At 44.3% G+C, this 24,899-nt stretch overlaps 1 protein-coding gene across 1 annotated transcript in view; it reads right to left on the reverse strand.

The window, feature by feature from the left end:
• The window catches only part of LOC126176788 (uncharacterized), a 142,934-nt gene extending 122,571 nt beyond the window's left edge, over positions 1-20,363 (reverse strand). The window contains exon 1 of the mRNA XM_049923960.1: positions 18,210-20,363. Coding sequence (XP_049779917.1) covers positions 18,221-19,690 — 1,470 coding nt within the window. The 5' untranslated portion in view covers positions 19,691-20,363 and the 3' untranslated portion in view covers positions 18,210-18,220. The remainder of the gene's footprint in view (positions 1-18,209) is intronic.
• Between the last annotated feature and the right edge of the window lie 4,536 nt (positions 20,364-24,899).

Here is a 24,899-nt window from a genome sequence, read left to right on the forward strand (position 1 = left end):
GCAATCCCTGGAGGGAAGTAGACGCTCTTTTCGCGAGGCACTATTGCGGAAATTTAGAAAACTGGCATTTGAAGCCGACTGCAGATCGATTCAGCTGCCGCCAATGTACTTTCCGCAAAGGAACACGCAAATAAGATGAAGAAATTAGTACGTGTACGGAGACTTATAGACTCTACTTTCCATTGCTTTATTTGCTAGTGGCACCGGAAAGGTAGTGACTGGTAGCGGTGCGTGGTGCCCTCCGACATGCACCGCACGTTGGCTTGCGGAGTATATATGTATACGCAGACGTAGATGTAGGAAATGAAATTTACTTTTCAATCCAGTGGCTCAATTCTTGTAAGCCGTGGTAAGTGGGGAAGTAGAGTTGTTTCATTATTCTAAAGGTTTTAAGACGTTGCAAAAGAAAAAAAAATGTTTCTGTAGCATTACGCTCGGCTGAACAACACAATAAAAGAATAGAGATTTTTGTAAACCAGTACTATATTCTACTATCAACAATAGACAAGAAATTTCACACAAGCTGTAAAACTTTCACTGACCCTACAATCTATGAGAGGATCTGGTAACACGTACGAAAACGCTTACGGTGAACAATAACTTCGAATTTTATTACCTTACGTATAAAGAAACACTGGTTAGAACAGAAAAATGGGCTGAAGCAAGGGAGTCCACTATCTTCCTTACTTTTCGTCGCCATTATGGATGGCAGCGCGAATAGAAGATGAAAATTAGAAAGCAGTCGTGTTGTCAGATGATTTAATGGCGTGGGGAAATAGAAAAGTAGAGGGATAACAACAGCTAAATGTGTGGGTGGAAGTGGTGGGACACTATGGATTGAAATTTAATGCAAAGTGTGAAGTAATAGCGACGATGAGCAATAAGATACGACCGCAACTACTAAGGAAAGTGGAAAGTTTCAGATAGATGGGGAGCGTAATAGATGGCTGTGTGAGGAATGTAATGGAGATTACTGAAAGGAGAACGTTTCGACATGAATTCTTGCTGTCACAAGCCTTTACTACCAAATGGTAAACAAATGCTATACCATGCATATTACGCTCCAATACTCATGTACGCATCGGAAAAGTGGTTAATGAAGACAAGGTAGCTGAATAGGATAGAACCTTGTAAGGTGAAATTTCGGAAAAGCGAGATAGGGCTAAATAGAGCGAAAAAGAGTAAGGAATCGTAAGATGGGGGACATAACGAAAGAAAATTCCGTGCAAGATTCCATAGTAAAGACAAGATTAAGATGATACGGTCATGTTGGAAGAATGGGAGTTGGCAGGATATCAAAGACAGGGCCATGAAATGTCAGTACGAGACGAGAGAACTAGGGGAATATCGAGGTATAGTTACATCGCTAGGACGAATGAGTATGGGAAGGAGAAGACTGGGGCACTGTGGGGCAGGAAACGTGAAGGGAAGACCCGAAACGAGGCTTATGTTCCAAATAGGCCCAGACAGGGGCTGGAAACCGTAGGATATGGTGATAATTAATAATGAAGGTTTGCTCCTACAGAAGACGAAATCTTGAAACTTATTTTATTTGGCGATAATGAGGATGAAAAACTTACGTAATATACGCTACTATTTAAGTTAAAGTATGATTGATAAGTCTCTGCAGGTTCGCGATTCGATCTCCAACAAAATCTAGAATTATTTTATGCAGTCTAACCATGTTTTGGCTTTGATTATCCTAGTAGGTAAGTGCTGGACAGGAAATCCAAAGAGCCAGGTTTGACCCTCCGTCGATTTCAATACTATTTCTGTTTCTTATCATGTGTTTCAACTCTTGGGAATGACTTGTGAAAGTGAAAAATGCCATTTTGTATAGTGGCATGGAGTTCACATTTAACAGTTCGTCCGGCACTAACCGGCTAAGTAAGTCTGTTCAAACCTCGGATGCAGGTGGCAGAATAATACAGTATCACGAATAGTGCAATGCCTAGTAAAACGCTATGACGTTCATGCCAACATTTAACGGTACAGTACCCACTGCATGTAACTGCCTCCGGCATGAATGCCTAAATTCACCATGTCTCTGCATCGCGCAGAGCTCCTCGTAACAGACAAACTCGAGTTGTTTAGAGTTCCACGTAGGTGCGCCGAGCTGTTGTGAAACTCTCGATTCCGTTTAGCTGCATCACATCATCAAGCACAACAAGGATTCCGCTGGTGCGACTGTGACAGCAGTTCAAGGAAACAGTGAATACTTTTCAGAGAATTTTCAGTCCTGTAACTTGGCCTTCGCTGGGTAAATCTGTTTTCATTTTATTAATGGGACAACAGTGTCGCACTCATGAATGCGTAAGTAATATGAGTACGGCTTACGGGTATATTCGAAGGAAATCGAATTTGAAAACCATCAGGAGCTGCTGACGAAATAAGCCTCTCTTTATTAACTAACAGATTAGACCTACCGATCGACGTCAGGTAGTCTGTACAACAACGGATCGAAACTGTTGCAGATTAAAGGTTTATTTTTGATCGCCTAAGTTTCTTTGGCTTCATTTATTAATAACGTGTTTCCGTGTGTTCTGCTGAGCTGTTGTTTTCGTTTTATGCACAATATTTCGATGACCGACCCAGCCATAAAATGAAATACGATGAGGCCAGTACCGTAGTGCAAACGCCAAGTTTCCGGGACAGCGAAATTAAGGAATCATTAAAAATAAAATCGTGAGAAAACCTAATAAACTAAGATGGATATTTCAGTTTAAACAATTTATTAATATCTAACGTGTCGTAACATCCACCAGAGCTAGAAAACGCCACGAGAATTTGCGTCTCATGGAATATCCTTGCGGGCTCTGAAGAACAAACGAGCATCAGGGGGCGTGGTCCAGCCAGACCAACAATATGTCAACGTAGAGTCCCCGCAGCACCTGAAGAAAATGGTTGGGTCGGCGGTCGAAACATTGTGCAGAAAGTAGAAACCACAGCTCGACAGAATTCCAGAAAGCACACTCTTGAAGGGTTATTTCATCAGTAGCTCTCGGTGATCTTGGAAAACGACATTCTTCGAGTACTTACCAACTTCAGGGCACCACGTGCACAACATTTAGCATGAGTATATGTTTGTGTGTTCGACTCAGAATCAATGAGTTGTTCGACATAAAATGTCGAAATCTGCTGTCATCTACCGTTGACGCTATGAACTCGGGCATAGACGGCGGCTCTTGTTGGAAATTAACGATTAAGAAACGAACCCTCTGACAAAAAAAAAAAAAAAAATCCTGTGCCACACATGCCACAGGTAGAGACAGACTACACATCGGCAATGTATCACACAATTTAGAAAGCGTACATTTGATTATCTAAGATATATTATTCTTTCAAAAGGCTGACCACATTTTGTACTCCGTTTTTAACACTTTGGAGACCAAGCTCGAACACAGCTCGGCCCACGACTGTGTTACGAAGACCGCGCCCGACTAAATGTCGGGCCTCGATTTTATTGACGTACGAGCCACCAGTCGCTTTAAACCTGTACTCATTTGATTTAACAACAATGTACAGAAGTCTTGCAACCCGCCTATTGACTGCTGCTACCTTGGTTTGTTCATTTCTACAATTATTTCGAAAGAAATAGTGAATGAAATAGCTACTGTCGTTTATGTCAGAGCCAATATGATCACTGACGTAATTCTTTGGGTGTATTCGATACTTTCCGCAGTTCTCTGTAATTCTGCTTCAAATACGTCACGTTTGTTGAGTGAGCAAGTAATTTTGGAAGCTCAAGAGGAAGAAATTTGCTCAATAACTCACCTTGCTTTTTTTTATTGGGAAGATAATTATACTTTCTGTCATTATTTTAAAATTTGTGATCTATCGAAGAACTAAAGTAATATTAAAAATGACCGCCCCGATAGCTGAATGGTCAGCGTGACGGACTGCCGTCCTATGGGGCCCGGGGATTTTCTCTGCTCAGGGATTAGCTGTTGTGTTGTCTTCATTATCATTTCGTCCCCATTAGGTCTTCATCATCATTTCATCCCCATCAGGTCGCCCAATTTGGCATCGAATGTAACAAGACCTGCACCGAAGTGGCAGGACCTGCACCGTAAGGGGCCTCCCAGCCAATGACGCCAAACGCTTATTTCCAATATTAAAAATAAATATTGAAGCTTGGCCCCTTTTTAGTAAGTATTACTCTTTAAGATCCATTAATTACATGTGTGCCAGCAACGCTTTAAGTAACGACAGAAATGACAGATTTCCTAGGCACAATATTCGTCCAAGTGCATGGTCTCCGAAGTGTTAAATATCATAGCCACGTAGCGTCAGAATCTAATATTTTCTACTGCTTCATAATTTATTGGTGATAAGACAAATATTAGCATATATTAACATAAATATTACATTCTAAAAAAAAAAACGTGATAGACACAGTTCGTTCTCTCAACACAAGTAATACGATAACTGTTGGGTGTAGATTCGAACTTTCATGTCAGTACAATGAGCAAATACAGTTGCAAATTAAAGCGTCGAGTGGAGGACAATGAGACAGGACATTAAACAGAGGTCCGGAAATCATTGGTTTCCCCGATACGACGTACGCCAAAGTGCAGTATTACTGGTGCCAGTTCCAAAAAATAATAGGAAATGTACTGTGCACATGTAACATCTGAAGTGGCTGCCATGGCTCCACACACGTTTTAACGTGAAGAAATGGGTGACATCAATTCATGTTCGGTCGTGGTATTAGCAGCGCATATGAGGCAGCACGACTGTACCACGAAGCGTATCCTCAGAGAAGACAGCCGAACAGCAATGTGTCAATAGCTACCAAAAGCACCTGCGCGAGACCGGTTCATTTGAATCCAACATGCAGCATGCAGACAGACCAAGTACAGTGTAAACACAATGAATCGATAAGCGGGTGTTGCAACGAGTGGACGCAGTGCCAGTCCCAAAGACCAAAAGGACTGCAGCAGCAGAAGGTCTTTCGCCCATGATCATATGGCCGGCATCACGTGAGACACAGCAATACCCACATAATGTACAGAATGTGCAAGGCCTGGTCGCACCTGACTTTCAGTCGATGTTGTCTTCTGCCAGTGGGGCCTTACACAACATGGGATTGATCCACAGTTGATAGTGCACGTGTTATTTAAAGAAGAAACTTGCTTTACCCGAGACGGTGTTATGAAAATCCACAGCACACGCTGTTCGGATTTGGAGAAGCTACATGCTACCATTAAGATGGCCACCAGCGGAGGTATTCACCTAACGTTTGGGTGACATGCTGATGGGTCACATTTCCTACATGTCCAGCTTACTATTCGGATGAAAATTCGCTTGAGCCTTCCTAAGAGACAGTCTCCACTCCTTCCATTCAGACTACGTAAGTGGTTTAAATTAAAAGAAATTAATTGTGGGATGGTACTAATCCCCCGTGGTAGACAAAACAGTCAGAAAACTGTTCCAGAAGCATCGAAAAAAACATGACAAATTTAAAAGAACACAAAATCGCCGCGCGGGATTAGCCGAGCGGTCTCAGGCGCTGCAGTCAAGGACTGTGTGGCTGGTACCGGCGGAAGTTCGAGTCCTCGCTGGGGCATGGGTGTGTGTGTGTGTGTGTGTGTGTGTGTGTGTGTTTGTCCTTATGATAATTTATGTTAAGTTGTGTGTAAGCTTAGGGACTGATTAAGTCCCATAAGATTTCACACACATTTGAACACAAAATCCACAAGATAGATAAAGTGTCTCGACATGCACGCATGTCCGAAGGAACTTTGCATCGTAATTCGGAGTAACACGGGCACTGTAATATCATATTTATCCGCCAACACCGGGAAAACGACTTTCAATAAAAATGTCTCCCCTGTTCGGATATACACGAAATGGATGTACGTGTACAAGTTTGAGACACATGATTGACGATGTATGGAAGTTTGGGTACGAGTGTGAGTCGGACTCGGATAGCCAAATGGTAAGGCGACCGCTCGCGATAAGCGGACAATCCGGGTTCAACTCCTCGTGAGACAAAAATTTTCACGTCATTCTAGTATACAGCTGATGGTTGTCTATAATCGTAACTGAGAATAAATTTCATGCAAATAGGCCGAGTGTAAAGTACACCAGCAGCAAGACGCAGTCAGTAGCTTCACGGAGCGATTGTTATCGTAATGTTAGTGATGACAGTGCCATTATAGCAGAGTTACTGGACAATGTTTTCTGCAAATCCTTCACCAAAGAAAAGAAGAACAAAATATTCTATAATTTGTATCAAGAGCAACTTCTAACATGTCTAACTTAGACGTAGATATTTTCGGTTTACGAACCAGCTTAAATCACTTAACAAAACCAAGGCCTCCGTTCCAGATTGTGTACCACTTTGGTTCCTTTCAGAGTAAGCCGATACAGTAGCGCCAGGCTTAGCATTCATGTACAACTGCTCTCTTATCGAAAGTACCTAAAGACTGGAAAGTTGTATAGGACACACTTATATTCACGAAAGGAAACAAAGGTAATCGACTGAATTGCAGATCCATATCACTAATATTGATGTGCAGTACGATTTTGGAACATACACTCCTGGAAATGGAAAAAAGAACACATTGACACCGGTGTGTCAGACCCACCATACTTGCTCCGGACACTGCGAGAGGGCTGTACAAGCAATGATCACACGCACGGCACAGCGGACACACCAGGAACCGCGGTGTTGGCCGTCGAATGGCGCTAGCTGCGCAGCATTTGTGCACCGCCGCCGTCAGTGTCAGCCAGTTTGCCGTGGCATACGGAGCTCCATCGCAGTCTTTAACACTGGTAGCATGCCGCGACAGCGTGGACGTGAACCGTATGTGCAGTTGACGGACTTTGAGCGAGGGCGTATAGTGGGCATGCGGGAGACCGGGTGGACGTACCGCCGAATTGCTCAACACGTGGGGCGTGAGGTCTCCACAGTACATCGATGTTGTCGCCAGTGGTCGGCGGAAGCTGCACGTGCCCGTCGACCTGGGACCGGACCGCAGAGACGCACGGATGCACGCCAAGACCGTAGGATCCTACGCAGTGCCGTAGGGGACCGCACCGCCACTTCCCAGCAAATTAGGGACACTGTTGCTCCTGGGGTATCGGCGAGGACCATTCGCAACCGTCTCCATGAAGCTGGGCTACGGTCCCGCACACCGTTAGGCCGTCTTCCGCTCACGCCCCAACATCGTGCAGCCCGCCTCCAGTGGTGTCGCGACAGGCGTGAATGGAGGGACGAATGGAGACGTGTCGTCTTCAGCGATGAGAGTCGCTTCTGCCTTGGTGCCAATGATGGTCGTATGCGTGTTTGGCGCCGTGCAGGTGAGCGCCACAATCAGGACTGCATACGACCGAGGCACACAGGGCCAACACCCGGCATCATGGTGTGGGGAGCGATCTCCTACACTGTCCGTACACCACTGGTGATCGTCGAGGGGACACTGAATAGTGCACGGTACATCCAAACCGTCATCGAACCCATCGTTCTACCATTCCTAGACCGGCAAGGGAACTTGCTGTTCCAACAGGACAATGCACGTCCGCATGTATCCCGTGCCACCCAACGTGCTCTAGAAGGTGTAAGTCAACTACCCTGGCCAGCAAGATCTCCGGATCTGTCCCCCATTGAGCATGTTTGGGGCTGGATTAAGCGTTGTCTCACGCGGTCTGCACGTCCAGCACGAACGCTGGTCCAACTGAGGCGCCAGGTGGAAATGGCATGGCAAGCCGTTCCACAGGCAGCATCTCTACGATCGTCTCCATGGGAGAATAGCAGCCTGCATTGCTGCGAAAGGTGGATATACACTGTACTAGTGCCGACATTGTGCATGCTCTGTTGCCTGTGTCTATGTGCCTGTGGTTCTGTCAGTGTGATCATGTGATGTATCTGACCCCAGGAATGTGTCAATAAAGTTTCCCCTTCCTGGGACAATGAATTCACGGTGTTCTTATTTCAATTTCCAGGAGTGTATAAAGCGTTTGAACATTATGAATTACCTCGAATGAAACGATTAATTGACAAATATCCAACACGGATTGAGAAAATATCGTATTTGTGAAACACAACTAGGTTTTTATTCTCGCGAAGTAATAAATGCTTCCCACTAAGGATGTCAAATTGACTCCATATGCTTAGATTTTATGAAGGCTTTTGACACTGTTCCTCGTGACTGAACCTGAATTAAATTGCCTATAGGGTTTCGGCACAGTTGTGAGACTGGATTCGTGATTTCCTCTCAGGAAGGTCATAGATCCTCTGCTGTTCTTGTTCCATGTAAAGGATTTAGGAGTCAGTATGAGCAACTCTCTTAGATTGTTTGCAAATGATGCTGTCATTTAGTGTCTTAAAAAGTCATCAGATGATCAACACCAATTTCAGAATGATTTAGACATGATATCTATTTGGTGCGAACAGTGGCAGCTGCCTCTATTGAAAAGTGTGCACATATGCATATTAAAATGAATCCACTAAATTTCGTTTAAGTTACACAAACCGAAAGGCTGTGAATTCAACTCATCTCTAGATATTGCAACTACGAATAAGATACATTCGAACGATGACGCGGATAATGTTGTGGGGAAAGCAAACCAAATATTGCCATTTAGTGGCAGAACACTTTGAAAGTGCGACAGGTCTGCTAAGGAGACTGCTTACACTACGCTTATCCGCCCCCTTCTGGAGTGTTGCTGCGCAGTGTGGGATCCGCATTACGTATAACTGACGGAGGACATCGAGAAAGTTCAAAGAATACCATGAAAGTAGAGGAGATAGTGCCACTGATATGATACGCGATTGGGATGGCAATTATTAAAACAAATTTGTTATTCGTTGCGGCAGAATATTCTCGTGAAATTGGAATTGCCATCTTTCTCAGAGAGAAATCGGAGGCGGCACGGGAAGATTTATGTGTTAGATTTTTACGCGAGGTCTTCTTGAATGGAACGGTAGAGAAATAGCTTGAAAGTGGTTCGATAAACCTTTGCCAGGCACTTAATTCTGAACTGCAGACTTATCATATAGAAGTAGAAGTAAAATAGACTGTTGGGTTGATGGTCTTCTTGGTGAAAGGATACGTGGGTGGTACATGCATGATAGGTGCACCGGTGCACTTTCACGTCGCAGTTCAAAATTTTGTAGTCTGAGTCTTCGATAAAAAAACTATCGGTTGTGTGTCTCCAATACCATAGCCTCCAAGATCCCCCGACTTAAACGCGTTGGATTCTTTTGTATGGGGACATGTAAAAGTTTAGATATATCCCAGTGCTCTTGACAGTATCGACGAATTCCGACAATGCACTGAGTTTGGTTGTCAGTGATTTCGCAACACGCATGGGATTTTTGAACATGAACGGGCATCAAAGAGGAGTCGTTCTGAAGACTGCTTTCATATGGACGGTTGTCATGTTAAATACCTTTTGTAGTGTGTTTATCCTGAAGTACATATTTGCAGTTTGGATCCTCAGTGATTGTGTTACAAGGTGTTTCCTAGTCAGTCGCAATACGTCGCACTGAGAAAACCATTCGCTTCCGGAGTTACGTTGGTTTGTATAATTTGCTTGTGTCATTATCCTCTACGGGCTTCTTCCATTTTTATAGTCACAGTTAATGTGGAAAAATAATTCCTGATGTCGTCGTAAATATTTTGATCGTAAAATTAGGGCATACGGTCGTCAGGTATCCAATTTCATTGACTATAGTGACGTAATATCTGTCGCAGGTCGCCCATTAAACGACAGTCAGCTAGAAATGACATCTATTGGCCCATTTTTATTCGAAAAAGAAAGTGGCACACTCGAAGGGTAGAGCCTACGAAGTACTATTTATTGCCGCTGAGGAGCACCTGACGGCAGTAATTATGGACGCTGGTAATGCAAATGAAATGCGCGCAGAGGGAGGGGAGAGCCCAGCTTCCACCTGCCTCTATCGAAAGGGGCGGTTGGGAGAGGGGAAGGGGGAGGATCTGGAGCCGTCTTGAAGGTGAGGAGGTGCAGAGAACCTATGAACGTCCGCTGTACTACATAAAGCGCTGCTAGCAACACAGGAGATTAACGTGATTAAAAACAATGCAGCTGCTATCTAAATATTTTGACTTGTTAGCTCGCAAGATGGCAACCAACGATAATTCCAGTTTGAATCTAAACTAAGCTCTCTAGTATAATATGACTTCCTGATCTTCACAAAAAATATCAGCTAGGCGATCAAGTGGATTGTCGACTTCAAATGAAATGTTGGGGAAGTAGAACTTAGGTATCTACCGCGAAGAAGAGGTACTTACTGAGCCTCGATCAGAATGAGTCATAAGGAATTCCAAAAAAACTGAATGGATCCAGAAATTCAAAGATTTGGAGAAATTGTTTCATTAGGATGCGATACAACATGAGACAGCTGGTGAACAATGCAGAAGATACAGCTCGTAGAAACGCCTTGTATGAAGTTCATCTAAGTCGAAATCTACACGCTACGAATCACTGTAAAGTGTGTGGTAGACGGAACTGTCTGCTCTAACATGTAGGGGTTGCAAGGGTTTGTTTCTGTTCCGATCACTGACGGAGCCTGGCAAGAATGACTGCTTGTATACCCCTGAGCACCTGAGCAGGATTTGATTTGAAACTTCCTGGCGTATTAAACTTTGTGCTGGACCGAGACTCGAACTCGGGACCTTTGCTTTTCGTGGGCAAGTGCTTACATTCGTTTTCAAGTGATCTTTCTAGATTTTCAAGCATCTTTTCGTAAATGACCTTGATATATATATATATATATATATATATATATATATATATATATATATATATATATATATGTGTGTGTGTGTGTGTGTGTGTGTGTGTGTGTGTGTGGGTGTGTGGGTGTGTGTGGGTGTGTGCGTGTGTGTGTTTTACAGTACCTGTATAGCGGTGGTACACGTAAGAACATCAACACTGAGGAGCACATCTTAAAGAAGATTTCACAAATATACCGCGCCTTTTGTCAAGTCTTACGTTTTCACCATATTTATTACGCTATCGCCTGTAGTACAGCTTGTGACCATTCGTACCACCCTTCTTTTTGCTTCCGTTCGACCAAGTTAATACGGACACCACTCACTCGAGCGAGATTACGCCGTGGTGTTTGTAAGTAACGTCACAGTCTGTTTTACTGTCTTACTACTGAGTTTGCGTTGATGGTCCATTTTAACACATTGCTGCTCTCATGTTAGTGTGTGATACAATTAATCCTAAGTTGGATTCATTAATCGTGCACTGTTAAGTGCCGCTGCAGTTTTACATTTTATGGGGCGCACAACTTTAGACAAGACGATCTTGCATACAGGACGTATTCAAACTTTACAAAAATGATACTTTGTGACTTTAGTCTTCGCATATGTCAACCTTGAAGGAAGATGACTAGGTATCTTGTACCTCTTGCTGCGTAGCCACCCTCTTTCCACTAGCAAATTGAGCAATGGAAGAAACGACTGGCTATATACTTCAGTACGAGCCCTTATTTCTCTTGTCCTTGCCGTCTTTACGCGAGAAGTACAAGGGTGTGGCAACTGGATCGTGCAGCAGTCAGTCAAATACGTCAGTTCTCTAAAATTACTCAACAGTGTTTGGTGAAAAGAGCGACTTCTTCCACCTGGTATCCCCTTCTCAGTTCACGAAGTATCTCTGTAAGACTTGTTTGTTGATTGAACCTATCGGTAACAAATTTAATAGTCCGCTCCTGCATTACTTCTGTGCCTTCCTCTAACCCGATCCCAAGCACATGAGAAATGCTGAAGAGTGGGTTGCGCTAGACTTCTATACGTGGTCTCCTTTGCAGCTGTTCCACAATTTCCTAAACTCTGCGTTCCACACAACCAACTTTATGTGTTCTTTTTTATTTCATGTAGCATTGTAGCGTTATGCCCAGATATTTAGTCGATGTGACTATATGAAGCATCACACCATTAATGCTATGTTCGAAAATTATAGGATTGTTTTCCTACTCATCGGTATTAACTTACATTTTGTAAGTAGGCTGTTTAGGTTTTATGTTGGTAACACTGATGTATATGTTTATTTCTATTCTTTTATAAAGCCTGTACTACTACAAACGTTATCTGTATTGTTATGTTCTTTAATGATGTATTTTGTACTTTTGTAATTGTATTCTCATAGTATAAAATTGTAATTGACACCAGTTCATCAAATTAAGTAACTTTTAAGCATTCATTTCTCTGCACACAGTTGTGTTGCTCATAGTATATGCACAATACGTGAGAAGTTGGGACTGTTCGTGTTTGCACGTGTGTTAGTAATTCAGCAAAGGACTGGTTAACAGCATTGCTGGTTCTAAGGACAATTCCAAAAACTTTGTGAGTGCACAAGTGGTAGTTTATGGACTTGCTATATTGTCCGCAAGACTCTTCGATGGTGACTGGGCACCTGCACAGTCGGAACACATGGCTGCTGGCCATCTATACAAGGAGTACTGTGCGTCTACACCTTTGATGATGTCTCACCAACACCATTATTTCTACAAGGACTGCAGTGGGTCTGCACCTCTGCTGGGCCACCAATACCATACTCTCTACCAGGACTACAGTGGGTCTGCTCTGTAATGACCTACCAACCAATATTCTTCAAAACTTCGACTGACCCTGCTGTGGGTTTGCTCTGTTGTGGCCCATTACGTGTCTGCATGTCAAGAGTCAGCACTGTCTTTCTGTTGGAAGGACAACACTACTTCTTCAAGACAGCATGGAAATCCACTACTTCCGTGTGCATTTTCTTTTACTGATCAGACTTTGTGCAGTGTAATTATATTGTGATAAATGTTCAGGACTGTCTTTATGAGAACAATTTTTGCTTTTGACCAATAGTGTATCAATAAGTGTGTGCATTTGAGATCTTTGTTATTGTAATCATGAAAAAAATTTTGAAATCTGTATTGGCCACTGCCCAAAACAATTTGTAAAATTTTCTGTGGGGAGCATGGGGGCTATGTAAGTAGGCTGTTGAGGTTTTTATGTTGGTAACGCCACGTAGCGCTATATATGAAAATCACAGACTGTGCTGTGTGAAGGCTGTTTGGTTTGCATTGTTGGAGTATATGCTATTGTAGTGTTGGGCAGATGGCTGTTAACAGCATGTAGCGTTGCGCAGTTGGAGGTGAGCCGCCAGCAATGGTGGATGTGGGGAGAGAGATGGCGGAGTTTTGAGAGCGGATGATCTGGACGTGTGTCCATCAGAAACAGTAAATTTGTAAGACTGGATACCATGAACTGATTTTTATATATATATATATATATATATATATATATATATATAATGACTTTTGAACACTATTAAGGTAAATACATTGTTTGTTCTTTATCAAAATCTTTCATTTGCTAACTATGCCTATTAGTAGTTAGTGACTTCAGTAGTTAGAATCTTTTATTAGGCTGGCAGTATTGGCGCTCGCTGTATTGCAGTAGTTCGAGTAATGAAGATTTTTGTGAGGTAAGTGATTCATGAAAGGTATAGGTTATTGTTAGTCAGGGCCATTCTTTTGTAGGGATTATTAAATGTCAGATTGCGTTGCGCTAAAAATATTGTGTGTCAGTTTAGTGATGATCAGAATAAGTAAAGAGCGAAATATCTGAGTACGTTCAGTTTTGCTCAGCTGTTTGAAAATCAAATAACGTAAGGGGTTTACCAGCAGAGTAATTCACTAATTTTTGTAAGGGGACGTTTCCATTTTTCTGATTTTAGAGTAAGCTAAAATCCATCACCCCGATACAAATTCTGACCGTACACTACACAATTATCAGAAAACAGTCGCAGGCTGCTGCCCACCGCATCCGTCAAATCATTTATGTGTATTGGAAATATGAGAGGCTCTATCACCCCTGGGGCACGCCTACCGATACCCTTGCCTCTAATGAACGCCCACCTTCGAGGACTACGTCAGTTGGTCAGTTGATTTGGGGGAGGGGGGTCAAACAGCGAGGTCATCGGACCCATCGAATTAGGGAAGGATGGGGAATTAAGTCGGCCGTGTCCTTTCAAAGGAACCAACCCGACATTTCCCCCAAGTGATTTGGGGAAATCATGGAAAACCTACATCAGGATGGCCGGACACGGGTTTGAACCGTCGTCCTTCCGAATGCGAGTCCAGTGTGCTAACAACTGCACCACCTCGTACTGTCAGGGCTACGTACAGGGTTCTATTACAAGTCGTCGAGCCACTTACGTATCTGAGAACCTATTCCTTTTGCTCCGTCTGCAATGGAGAAACGTGTCAAACTCTTTCCAGGGATCTAGGAATATGGAATCTGCCTGTTGCCCTTCATTCGTGGTTCACACGATATGGCGTGTGAAAAGGGCAAATGACTATCGCACGCTCGGTGTTTTGTAAATCCTTACTGATCTATGGACATAAGCTTTTTCTCTCTCAAGCAAATTTATTGTACTCGAACGTAGAACATGTTCAAGTATTCTGCAGTAATCCGATGTTGAGGATATTGTTTTGTTTTTAATTCTGCGGATCCGTTCTTTTGCCGTTCTTACAAGCAGAAGTTAACTGCGGGTTTTTTTTTCAGTCTCTTGGGACTTCGTTCTGGGTGCAAACCAAATAAGGGGTCAATGCCGAAGTGTACACTCTGTAAAACCGAGCTGGTATTTTACCCGGACCCTTATGGTGAGGTAGAACAGCTGAACATCGTCACGGTCGAAACTGCTTGAGAGTTCATCAAGAACGAGCTCTCCTACTTTATAAACGTCGTTCTGACATCAAGTCAAAGATGAGAGGAACAACGTACTGCGGAACTAACCAGCAGAAACTAATTTTGAAAACGGGTAGTGTGCTTTACCACTGGGAAGTATGCTCGCCCGCTTGGATATATCACAGAGGCCTATATGACATTGCCCTCAGTCAGATCTTGACGTCGATAACTGATCACTGCTACCAGCCCGAACGGAAGAACTCTTTTGCAGACTTTTATGAAGAAGCTACTTGTTGACTCCAGTGGGGGAGTAAACCCACGGACGATTTTTGCACCGGACGATCAGAGGAGATGTTAGTAAGACATAGAAAGAGGTATGACACAAAATAAGGATGGAGGACTAAGATTTAATGTCCCGTCGACGATGAGGTCGTGGCGTCGTGCAAGCTCCAGTCGGACAAGGATGTAGAAAGAGTCCTGCATCAGCGTTTTCTAAGGTACCACGTCGGCATAATGTAGGGAAATCAAGAAAAATTTAAATATTGATTACCCGACTAAAATCTCAACCTTGATCCCTCCAAATGTGGGTTCAGTGTCACGGGGCAGCAGACGGAGGCATTCAGAGAACAGAGGTGTAACAGGATGGTGCTTGCAACGGAAACAGGCGTGATTTTCTCGAAGCTCTAAAACAGCGTGAATCGTGTCAACACCAACAGAGCTGACGTGAGGTGTTTCTAGGCCAAACATATGTTTTTCTTTTTACCTCAAACCGGACCTGTAATTATTGTGTATTTTACATTACCACAATCAGTAATAAGAAAACAGGACTAAACCCGGGAACGGTAGAAATTATATATTTTTGAGAATCATGTTCCGCTCTTGAACTGAGTGCATTCTGAACCGAACATTTCTCATACGACAGGTGATATTTCTTACTGCTACTGTGTGCTGAACTGAAATGAACCTAAGGCAGAGGCGTCGGCTACGTTCTAATGGTTTAAATGGTAGGGCTGACGCGGAATAGAGTTCGATTCCCGAACCAGCACGCAGGTATGATCCCTAAAGAAGATTCATTGTTCAGTTGTATTGTGGTGCATTGTGGAAGCTTTGTTCCGTAGCGAGAGCTGCGCTGTTTGACATGTAATCTTACGATCTGCTGGAAATGTATCACGCCCGATAGCGTCTCATAAGGGTACGATAATGTGACGAATGACTAGTATTTGAAGACAAAAGCATTGCTTTTCCAGTCATTTATGTGCATCCTGAAGTACAACGGTACGATATTTTGACCAGGGTCTGTAATAATTACGAGATCCAGCGGATTTACCCGTACACAATAACTGATCCGACTGGAGTCCTATTTTCTAGGAAAGGAAGCCGATGTATAGCTCGACTTCATTGGAACTGACACGCGTGTGCCATTCGGCAAAGAAGCAGCAAGTGCTGGGCGCACCACGAAGAATACTGAATAAAGAAGCGCTATAGCAGGAAGTTCCATAACATTATTATACTACTTTCAACATTAATTTGTTTACAGGCTAAGGAAACAGATGGAAAGGTCTCATTTCAAAATTATCCTTTTTCCCTTTATTTGTGACCCTTATAAATCGAGGACGCATATTATAGAAACGAAACATTTTCAGATTTGTTGAAACGTGATCAGGAAACAAGAAATAAAATATAAAATCGCGGTATACTACCGTTTCCTTGCTTACTAAATTCTAAACCTGCGTTTGATGAGAAATTTCTATAATGAACTTCTTTTTATTTCAGCTGCAATAATATTCTACGACTCAATCATAACTGATTTTGGCCTGCGATGGCCATCTTCAAATGTAAGTGACTATGGGTGGCAATTGGTAAACAAACAGATTGCCAAACTCACAATGCATGTAATGAACATTTCGTTCACCAAATACCACCCATCAGAAGATTGAAGAAATACATTATAGATTGAAATCGGCTATCCTAACAAAACAATTCAGTTCCAAGTCAATAACTACGGCTAAGAGACAGGGAGTACTAACTAAAAGACAGCAATGATTCACTAAGATAATTTTTCACCTCCTGGAAAATGTAGGATGAATTTCGATGTTTCACGCATAATATTCAGTGTAACTGTTAAGTTCTTTACATTTGATGACAAGTTAAATCTTGAAATAGACTGTAAAGTTGCATATTGCCAAAATAAAATAGTCTTTGCGTGGAAACCTTAAACCAATATTTTACCAGATTTCCGTTACATTCCTAACAGGGAATAATTTTACAGGTATCTTCCTTAAAATATCAAAATAATATACAGCCAATAGAAATGGACAGCGAAATCACTTCAGATGAATTACGGAACTCGGAAAGTCATATAAATTGGTACAAAAGATAATTAAACGTAATGCGAAATTATAACAATACTGAGAGTTGCTTCAGTAGGATGCCTGAATGAACCACAAATAAGATTTATTGGATGTTTCTATAAATCCGTAGAAATATGAAGTCAGAATGGAAAATTCTCGCTACAGTATTTTGATCTGCATTTTATAATAGAATCAAGGAGGAGGACTAAGGACCTGTACATCGTGATGTATCATTGCTACCATGCACAAGAGTTGCTTGACTCTGTAGACGTATTCACAGAAATGACAAAGGAGACTCATTATAATACCTGTATTTTAAAAAGATCATTTCAAACCAGGTCAGCATTAAGTGGTAACAAGCAACGGAAGTAGAACTTTACAGTATATGAATTTCACGGAAGATATCAATATAGCGGAGCTTTCGAGAGGCTAGTGCCTAAACTCAGATGCGTAGAGAAACGTAAAAATAAAACAGGGCAGAATATTCCGATAAGTAGCACATAGAGTTGATGAAAAGATTCTTGGATGATAAGAAAACAAGAAACACCAGGCCAAGAAGATACGAAGCGCTCTTTTAATGAGCAAAACTAATAAAAAACATTGGAAGTTTGTGGTAAGGACTATGGGACCAAACTTCTAAGGTCATCGGTCCCTAGGCTTACACACTAATTAAACTAACTTACGCTAAGGACAACATACACACCCATGCCCGAGGGAGGACTCGAACCTCCGACGGGGAAGGGGGGGGGGGGGAGCGAAGCGGATAAAGAAGAACGAAGTATGGTTGTGATAACTGGTTATGGGTAACTAGTTTGTGGTGATCGAGGAAAACACAATGTGGGGCACTTGTTTTGTTTTGTTAGGACTGCCTCTAATGTATTTCTAATCACTGCGAACTTCACCTTGTTAGAAGGGCGAAAACTGAACTACCATTCAGTCTTTGCCCTGCTGACTAGCTGCGCTACGCAACAGTTAAATGTATTGATCTGGAAAGACGTGTAAAGAACTGTGTGGAAGATGTAACCAGTTATCCTATTGAAACATGTCAAGTGACCCACACGTTAACGTCCTTCAGTGTAATTGCAGGTAGTCACTGTTCCGTGAGATATCATGATTTCATTATGTATTATTTTTTTTTTTTTTACAGATGTGTTAGGGGAAGCTAGCAGATGGGCCGAATAGAAGATGAATTAGTTCTTACCATCCTGTCGGTTATGTGGCCGTCTGCTGCCTCATCTTCTGCTCGTGATCCCACCAAGAGCCAATGACGTCCATGACGTCGGAGCTGTCAGTGGGCTCTTTCTTGAGGCCCACTGGATGCGGTGCAGGCGGCACCTGGAGGGTGTAGTGGTAGCCCTGCGCGACGAGGCTGGCGGCCAGCTGGTGCGCCCTCAGGAAGGTGGACGTGGCCGACGCCGGCGCACCGCCGTCCAGCGCGTCGTCGCACAGTGGTGAGGCGGCGGCCGCTTCGTAAGCGGACAGCTGCTGCAGGTGCGATCTGGACAGAGCCAGCGGCAGCTGCGGCCTCAGCAAACCGGAAGTGGCGCCGCCGCCCGCGGAGACCAGCGTCGCGACGTCGTAGGCGAGCCCCCCGTGCGGCGCCTCCGCCTTCTCCTGCGACAGGCCGGCGGTCTCGTCTGGCGACAGGAGTAGCGTCCGCTCCACAGTAGGTAGTCGCGAAGACAAGTCCTGTTGTTTAAAATGCGAACTGGTGGCGAGTTCTTCTACGGACAAGACAGACGGCACTATGCAGCTTTCCGAGACGTGTTGTTGCCTAGTCGGTGAAGTCGTTTGGGGTGGGAAGGGATGCTTCGACGGCGACGTCAACGATGCAAAGTAGTGCTCGTTCTGGCGCTGGGGAGACGTCGCGCCCACGAAGTTGAGCAGAGACGAGCTACTGGCGCCTTCCGGCGTGTTGGGGAAACCGGCTTCTACGCTGTGCTGCGGCTCTGGGGAGCTGGCGTCCAATCCCGCGATCGACTCGTCGTCGTCGTCTTCGATGAGCACCGGAGGCGAGTCGGCGCCGCCGTTGTTCCCGGCGCCCGACGCCGGTCCCATCGTCGGCATTTCGACGCCGTCGGCCTCGGCCAGAAGCTGCTGCAGTCGGCGTATATAGTCGACGGCCATCCGCAGCGTCTCCACTTTGCTCAGCTTCCGAGCGGCGCCACCGCCTCCGTTCATCCCACCGGCGCGCAGGTCGGCGCCGGAGGCGGCAGCGTACGCCGCCGTAATGGCGGCCGGGATGTGCTGGCGCAGATTGGCGAAGCCGTTGTTGACCTGCTTGACGCGATTGCGCTCTCGCGCGTTCCGCCGCGCTACGGCCAGTGGTGGAGGCTGTTGTCCGTCTCTGCGGCTGCTCGAGGCCATCGTCCTCTTCCTGCGTCCTCCAGAAGTCGGGGGCGCGACTGGAGTAGCGCCGTCGCTGGGCTCCTCTTTCACTGGTACTGCTGGGGCCACTGGCACCATCGACACGAGCGGAGGGGACTGCGGTTTCGGACCCTTCCGCAAAATGATGATCTCTCGGCGTTCTGGCCTGGGAACGCCCTGGCGTACCACCTCCAGTCGCGAGAACGGACTCATGCCGATAGTTGTCATCTTCGAAAAACAGCTGCCACTGTTAGATGTTTCAACGCCAGCTGACAGCTCCTGGTGCAGCGCCACGGACTGCAGGTTAATTTGCATCCAGTGTGCTCGTAGACAACGAAAGTGCCTTCCACTCGCGATCAGCCTGCGCTGTGCAGTCACGCCAACGGTTTGGCGCGCTCTGTCGCTCGCTGAACCGTGACCGGCAACTCGAATGGCAACCGTTTCCTGGCAACTGGCGTTGGCGGGAAGCGAGCCGCGCTCATGCGGGCGGAGTCAGGCCGACAACAGCAGAAGGCACTTCGCACCAGGTTTTCCCGCCGCCTTACGCGGCCGGACACTCGCGGCGGAGGAAACAAAACACGGGAGAAGCGCAGACACACTCTTCTGGCTCATTCACGCCGGCTCCTCTCTCTGTCCGGCACTGTCAATTGCCCTGACAGTACTGGTCCAATTACGGCCCACTCGGTCACTTTTATGTTTACTTCACAGTTTGTGCGGCGCAGCGCTCGTTAAGTCTGGTTATTTCTCGCTAAGTGGCGGCCCGGCTGGAAGCCGCGCGCTGTCCCGTTCTGTCCAGTGAGAGGCCGACGGCCGCACGCGCGACGCGACTACTGACAACACTGGCCCGCACTATGTCACACAGTAAACTTCCTCATTTTCTGCTCCGGCGGCTACCGACGAGAACACCACTTTACGACGGTTCTGCTCCTGTCGGTGTACGCGACACAGTGTCGGAGATTTCTGGGCAGCCGAGGACGTGCGTACGCGGTGCTGGTAGCCCACTGCACTGGCGCTGCCGCGAGCGATAGGAACTAGCACGCGCGAGCGACCGGCTGCGCGCTTCCGCACGTGAGCGAGCAAAGGAACGGACGGCGCGCCGTGAGTGTGTGTGTGTGTGTGTGTGTGTGAACGCGCGCGCGTGTGCGTGTGCGTCTGTGTGCGTTGGATTGTCGCATGGCAGTTGGCCCTGCCAGAGGGCCGGTAGGGGGACGGCAGTGGGGCACTGGCTTGATGCGGGGAGGGGAGGCACAACAGAAGGTCTGTTGGCCCGTATTGTGTGGATGTGTGCTGGAATTGAGAGAGGAGAAGGGCCTCCGGAATAAGGGGGGACCTCCGGAAAGGCAAAAGGGAACCGTTTTTGTTCATTCGCTGCAGGGGTATACAGTCGGAGGTGGGGTAGAGACGGAGGGAAGTGAAAGAAAATATATAGGAAAAAAAAATTATTCGCCCATAGGATGGGGAGGGCTGCGACTGCACTGCCGCCGCATGCGGCCTACGATATTGAAGGGGAGAGGGGGAGGTGGGGGAGGAGTAGAGGGCGAGGGAAGGGGAGCGGGGTAAAGCAAGGGTTTGCCCTGATAGCAGCCAGCGCCCCCGGGGCTTGCACATGATTACAGTAATTATGTTTTGCTCGTAGCTGTACCCTTTTTTTCTCAAGTCGGCCTCTTTTGTTACGGAAACTACCGGCGAATTACACCTTTCGTACACGTTCACGAAAACCATAAAATACACAATCGCTGCGAGCACGTGTGCAGCACCTAGCTTCATGCAAGGGGAGTAATTACGCCAACCCTATCCTTCGCACAGCAGGCTTCTTTAATTCCATCGTGAAAGACGTATTAGCTTCAACACAGCCAGTTGAGAAAAGGTAGACCACTATGAAAAGGAGAGCATTAATTTTTGGTTTGATCGACTCGCAGCCAGGGACACGGCGACACAGTAGCTTCTGATATCACACGTATTTTTGAGATGCAGGATTCAAACTCACGACTGGATATCCCAGTTTTCTGTGGCTACTGTGTATCCCTTGAGATGGATAATGGAATGTAATAACTGATTTTCGTTTAGGAAAGCATTAAAAAAGTAACTTACTTTGCATACATCTGTTCACTGATGGCATATGAAATAATTTTCTCGGTCAATTCCACAGATATTCATAAAGTACTCACTGCGCAGAACGTGTTGCAAAGGTAGCCAACTGTTCACAAAATTAGGCATATTAACAGCAGCTTAGCAATAAATTCGCTCTCTATAAAATGTTTTGTAGAAAATCAGGCACAAAGTGAAAATAATACTAGTATTCAAAAAAGTGTTCAAATGTGTGTGAAATCTTATGGGACTTAACTGCTAAGGTCATCAGTCCCTAAGCTTACACACTACTTAACCTAAATTATCCTAAGGACAAACAAACACACCGATGCCCGAGGGAGGACTCGAACCTCCGCCGGGACCAACCGCACAGTCCAGGGCTGCAGGGCCCTAGACCGCTCGGCTAATCCCGCGCGGCAGTATTCATTAATGTAGCACTCGGAACGAGCATAGCCCCTACTATTCACAACTTAACCTTAGTCGTGTACATTAATGAGCAAAGTATGCATCATAACAATATTTGACCATCTTTTTTGAGAACTGAAGGTACTGACAGATAATAAAACTATTGAAAATTACTTCTGCTTGACTATTCCATCTATCGCCAAATTATTTTTGAGCACATAGCACGCTTTTAGTTGAGTTACTTTTATGAATTTTTGTTGTAGATTTAATATTAATTCAGTTCTGTAAATGTCCAGCATATGATTTCATTTTCAAGGAGAAAATGTGCCACATTTATAAACCTGCTACACATGACGTATCAAAGCTTGTTGTCACGAATATTACGCGCGAAAAAAGCAAAATACTAATTGACTTCCTGAAACAGAACACAGAGATATTCTGTTGCAAGCACATCCCTGATTATTATTCAGAAAAATGTGAAACATTCTGGAATGCACTTTTCTACAGTCTTCCATAAGAGTCAAAGACTGTTATCAAACTCAATTTGAATGTTCTTTACGCAATAAATTCCTTTCATTTTCCACTGGAATATTTTTGGTCGGCTTAATTGCGTTATGAGTTTGAAATTCACTGAAAGGAGTGGAAGAGAAAATAGTTGACGTCTGTTTACTGTGTTATTACATTTGTAATTCGCTAAAATAAACTGAAAGCTATGAAAGTATTTCAGGTAAAGACGATTCATACTCATTTACTGTATCTGTCCATCCTCATTTGAGTTCCCGGATTATTCCAGACGAGGGCTACTAATGGGAAGTAATCGACATCTTCTCGTTTCTTTGCCCATTATTAGGAATCGTAAAACGTAATAAATATTATGCCGCCTATGTTTATTTTTATTATTTTTGCTTAAAGACTTATTTTCATTCTGGAAGTTCAGAATTCCAAGTATTAATAAATCGCATTTTTTTTAAAATGATTTTTGCGCATCCCTCGATATTTGTCCTTGACACAAATTTATTATGGAATGAAAGTAGAAAAGTAAATAAACGTACACGGCTTCTGCTTTTCCCCTCACTTAACTGATATAGCGTTCTGCCACTAAAGATGAAGTTGTTGATAGGACGTCAAACTGTAAGTTACAGTTCTTCAGTACTTAGATCTCCAGTGAGAATCACCGTTAACTATCAGATATTCAAGACGAATTCTATAACCGTTGTACGTAACAGGCATGCACAGACCCTCCTAACCGGTTTGACAGAGGAAACAAGAAAAGTGATAAATCTCCGAGCTGCAATGGACTTTAGGGGAACTGTATCTATGATCACCAAACATTTCAAGACTCATTGCTTTCTTATTTTTCCTAAAAACAGATTACAAGAAGTTGTTCCTCTATATTGCAGACGTATCAAAATATGAGACGTTTAGAAATTTTTCGAAGCTAGAAATTTTCAGTTTCTTCCTGACTTGCGCCATTATGCCATACAGACTAGCGAGATGTTCACATAACCGGTTATCAGTAGGTCTGTTCGAAATAAGGAACTCCGATCCTGAAACAATCGATCCGAAAACCACTAAGCCAAACGTGCTGGGGATAACTTTGTCTGTGCAATATAAAAACCTGCAAATCGTTGTTTGTAGTATGTAATAAATGATTTGTTACGTGCTTAGGTGCAAACATGGGAGCATAGGTGTTCACCAAGGAGAGTGTTCTAAGAGTAGCTTCTGTTTGTAACCAGCTCTGTCTTATGATAACACTTGATTTCTTCTTGTGAGATCAGGTGGAAACTTTTGTTTACGAGACGCCAGTCTGCCTGAAGACGATTTCCTCAGCAAACATTATCGCTGCCTGTGGCTTATTCGGACAACACAGGCGCTGCTTTAGCGGGTACGACAGGACTTTGTGTAATGATGTCATGCCTGCACTGAAGCTGCAACACGCCTATTTGAACAACTATTGTGTACGTAGCAAGCTGAGCACATAAATAAAATGTATCTAGCGGATTCAGTTCAACCCTTGGTCTAGGGGTAGCAATCAAAAGGTTCCAGGTAAAATTTTTAAAAACGAACATCAGCAATGGCGCCGAAGACTTCCGGCTAGGAAGTCACCCTCATTCTGCCAAAACCCTTGCCGGTGAAGGAGGGGGAGAGGACAGAGGTTTAGGGTATTCTCTTGCCCTTGGGGTGGAAAACTGTCACTAAAAAAATCGGAAGGTCAATGACGATCAGCGACAAGAGGATGCAGAAGACAAAGGAAAGCAATGTGATAACGACACATTGTCTGTATCCGGGGGACATGTGACCTGTAAATGAAAAATGGTCATCATGATTCCTCCATTGGAAAAAAGATTCCGAACTAGTCCTCCATTCTAATCTCCGGTAGGGGGCTGCCGAGGGGGAGGTGACCACGAGAAAATGATACAATAACCAACGAAACGACAATGTTCTACAAGGCGGGGCGTGAATGTCAGAAGTTCGAGCCTAGTAGGGAAGCTAGAAAATCTTAAAAGATAAATGTTAATGTTCAATCTAGATAAAGTGGGAGTAAACGAAGTCAAATGGAAATAAGGATTTTTGGTTAGATGACTATAAGGCAATATCAAAAGCAGCAGAAAATGGTATAACTGGAGTAGAATTAGTTATGAAAAGGAAGTTGGGGCAGAGAGTGAATTACAGTTCTTCTCAGAATGGACAGCAAGCTAACACTGACAACAATAGTTCATGTAGACATACCGTAGCAACCAGAAGATACTGAACGGGTAAATCAGTTTGTAAAGGGAGACGACAATGAAATAGTCATGGGGTTTGGAATAGGGTTGTAGGGAAGGGAGTAGAGGAAGGGGTTACAGGAATATATGGGCTCGGTAGTAGAAATGATAGAGGAGAGAGACTAATTGAGATCTGTAACAAATTTCAGGTAGTAATAGTGATTAATCTATCCAGGAATCACAAGTGGTATACTTGGTAAAGGCCGGGAGATACGGGAAGATTTCAGTTATAGCGTGTAGAAAAATTTCCGCTACCATTCACAATA

Source organism: Schistocerca cancellata, chromosome 3 (assembly GCF_023864275.1).
Source record: "Schistocerca cancellata isolate TAMUIC-IGC-003103 chromosome 3, iqSchCanc2.1, whole genome shotgun sequence".
Taxonomy (NCBI): domain Eukaryota; kingdom Metazoa; phylum Arthropoda; class Insecta; order Orthoptera; family Acrididae; genus Schistocerca; species Schistocerca cancellata.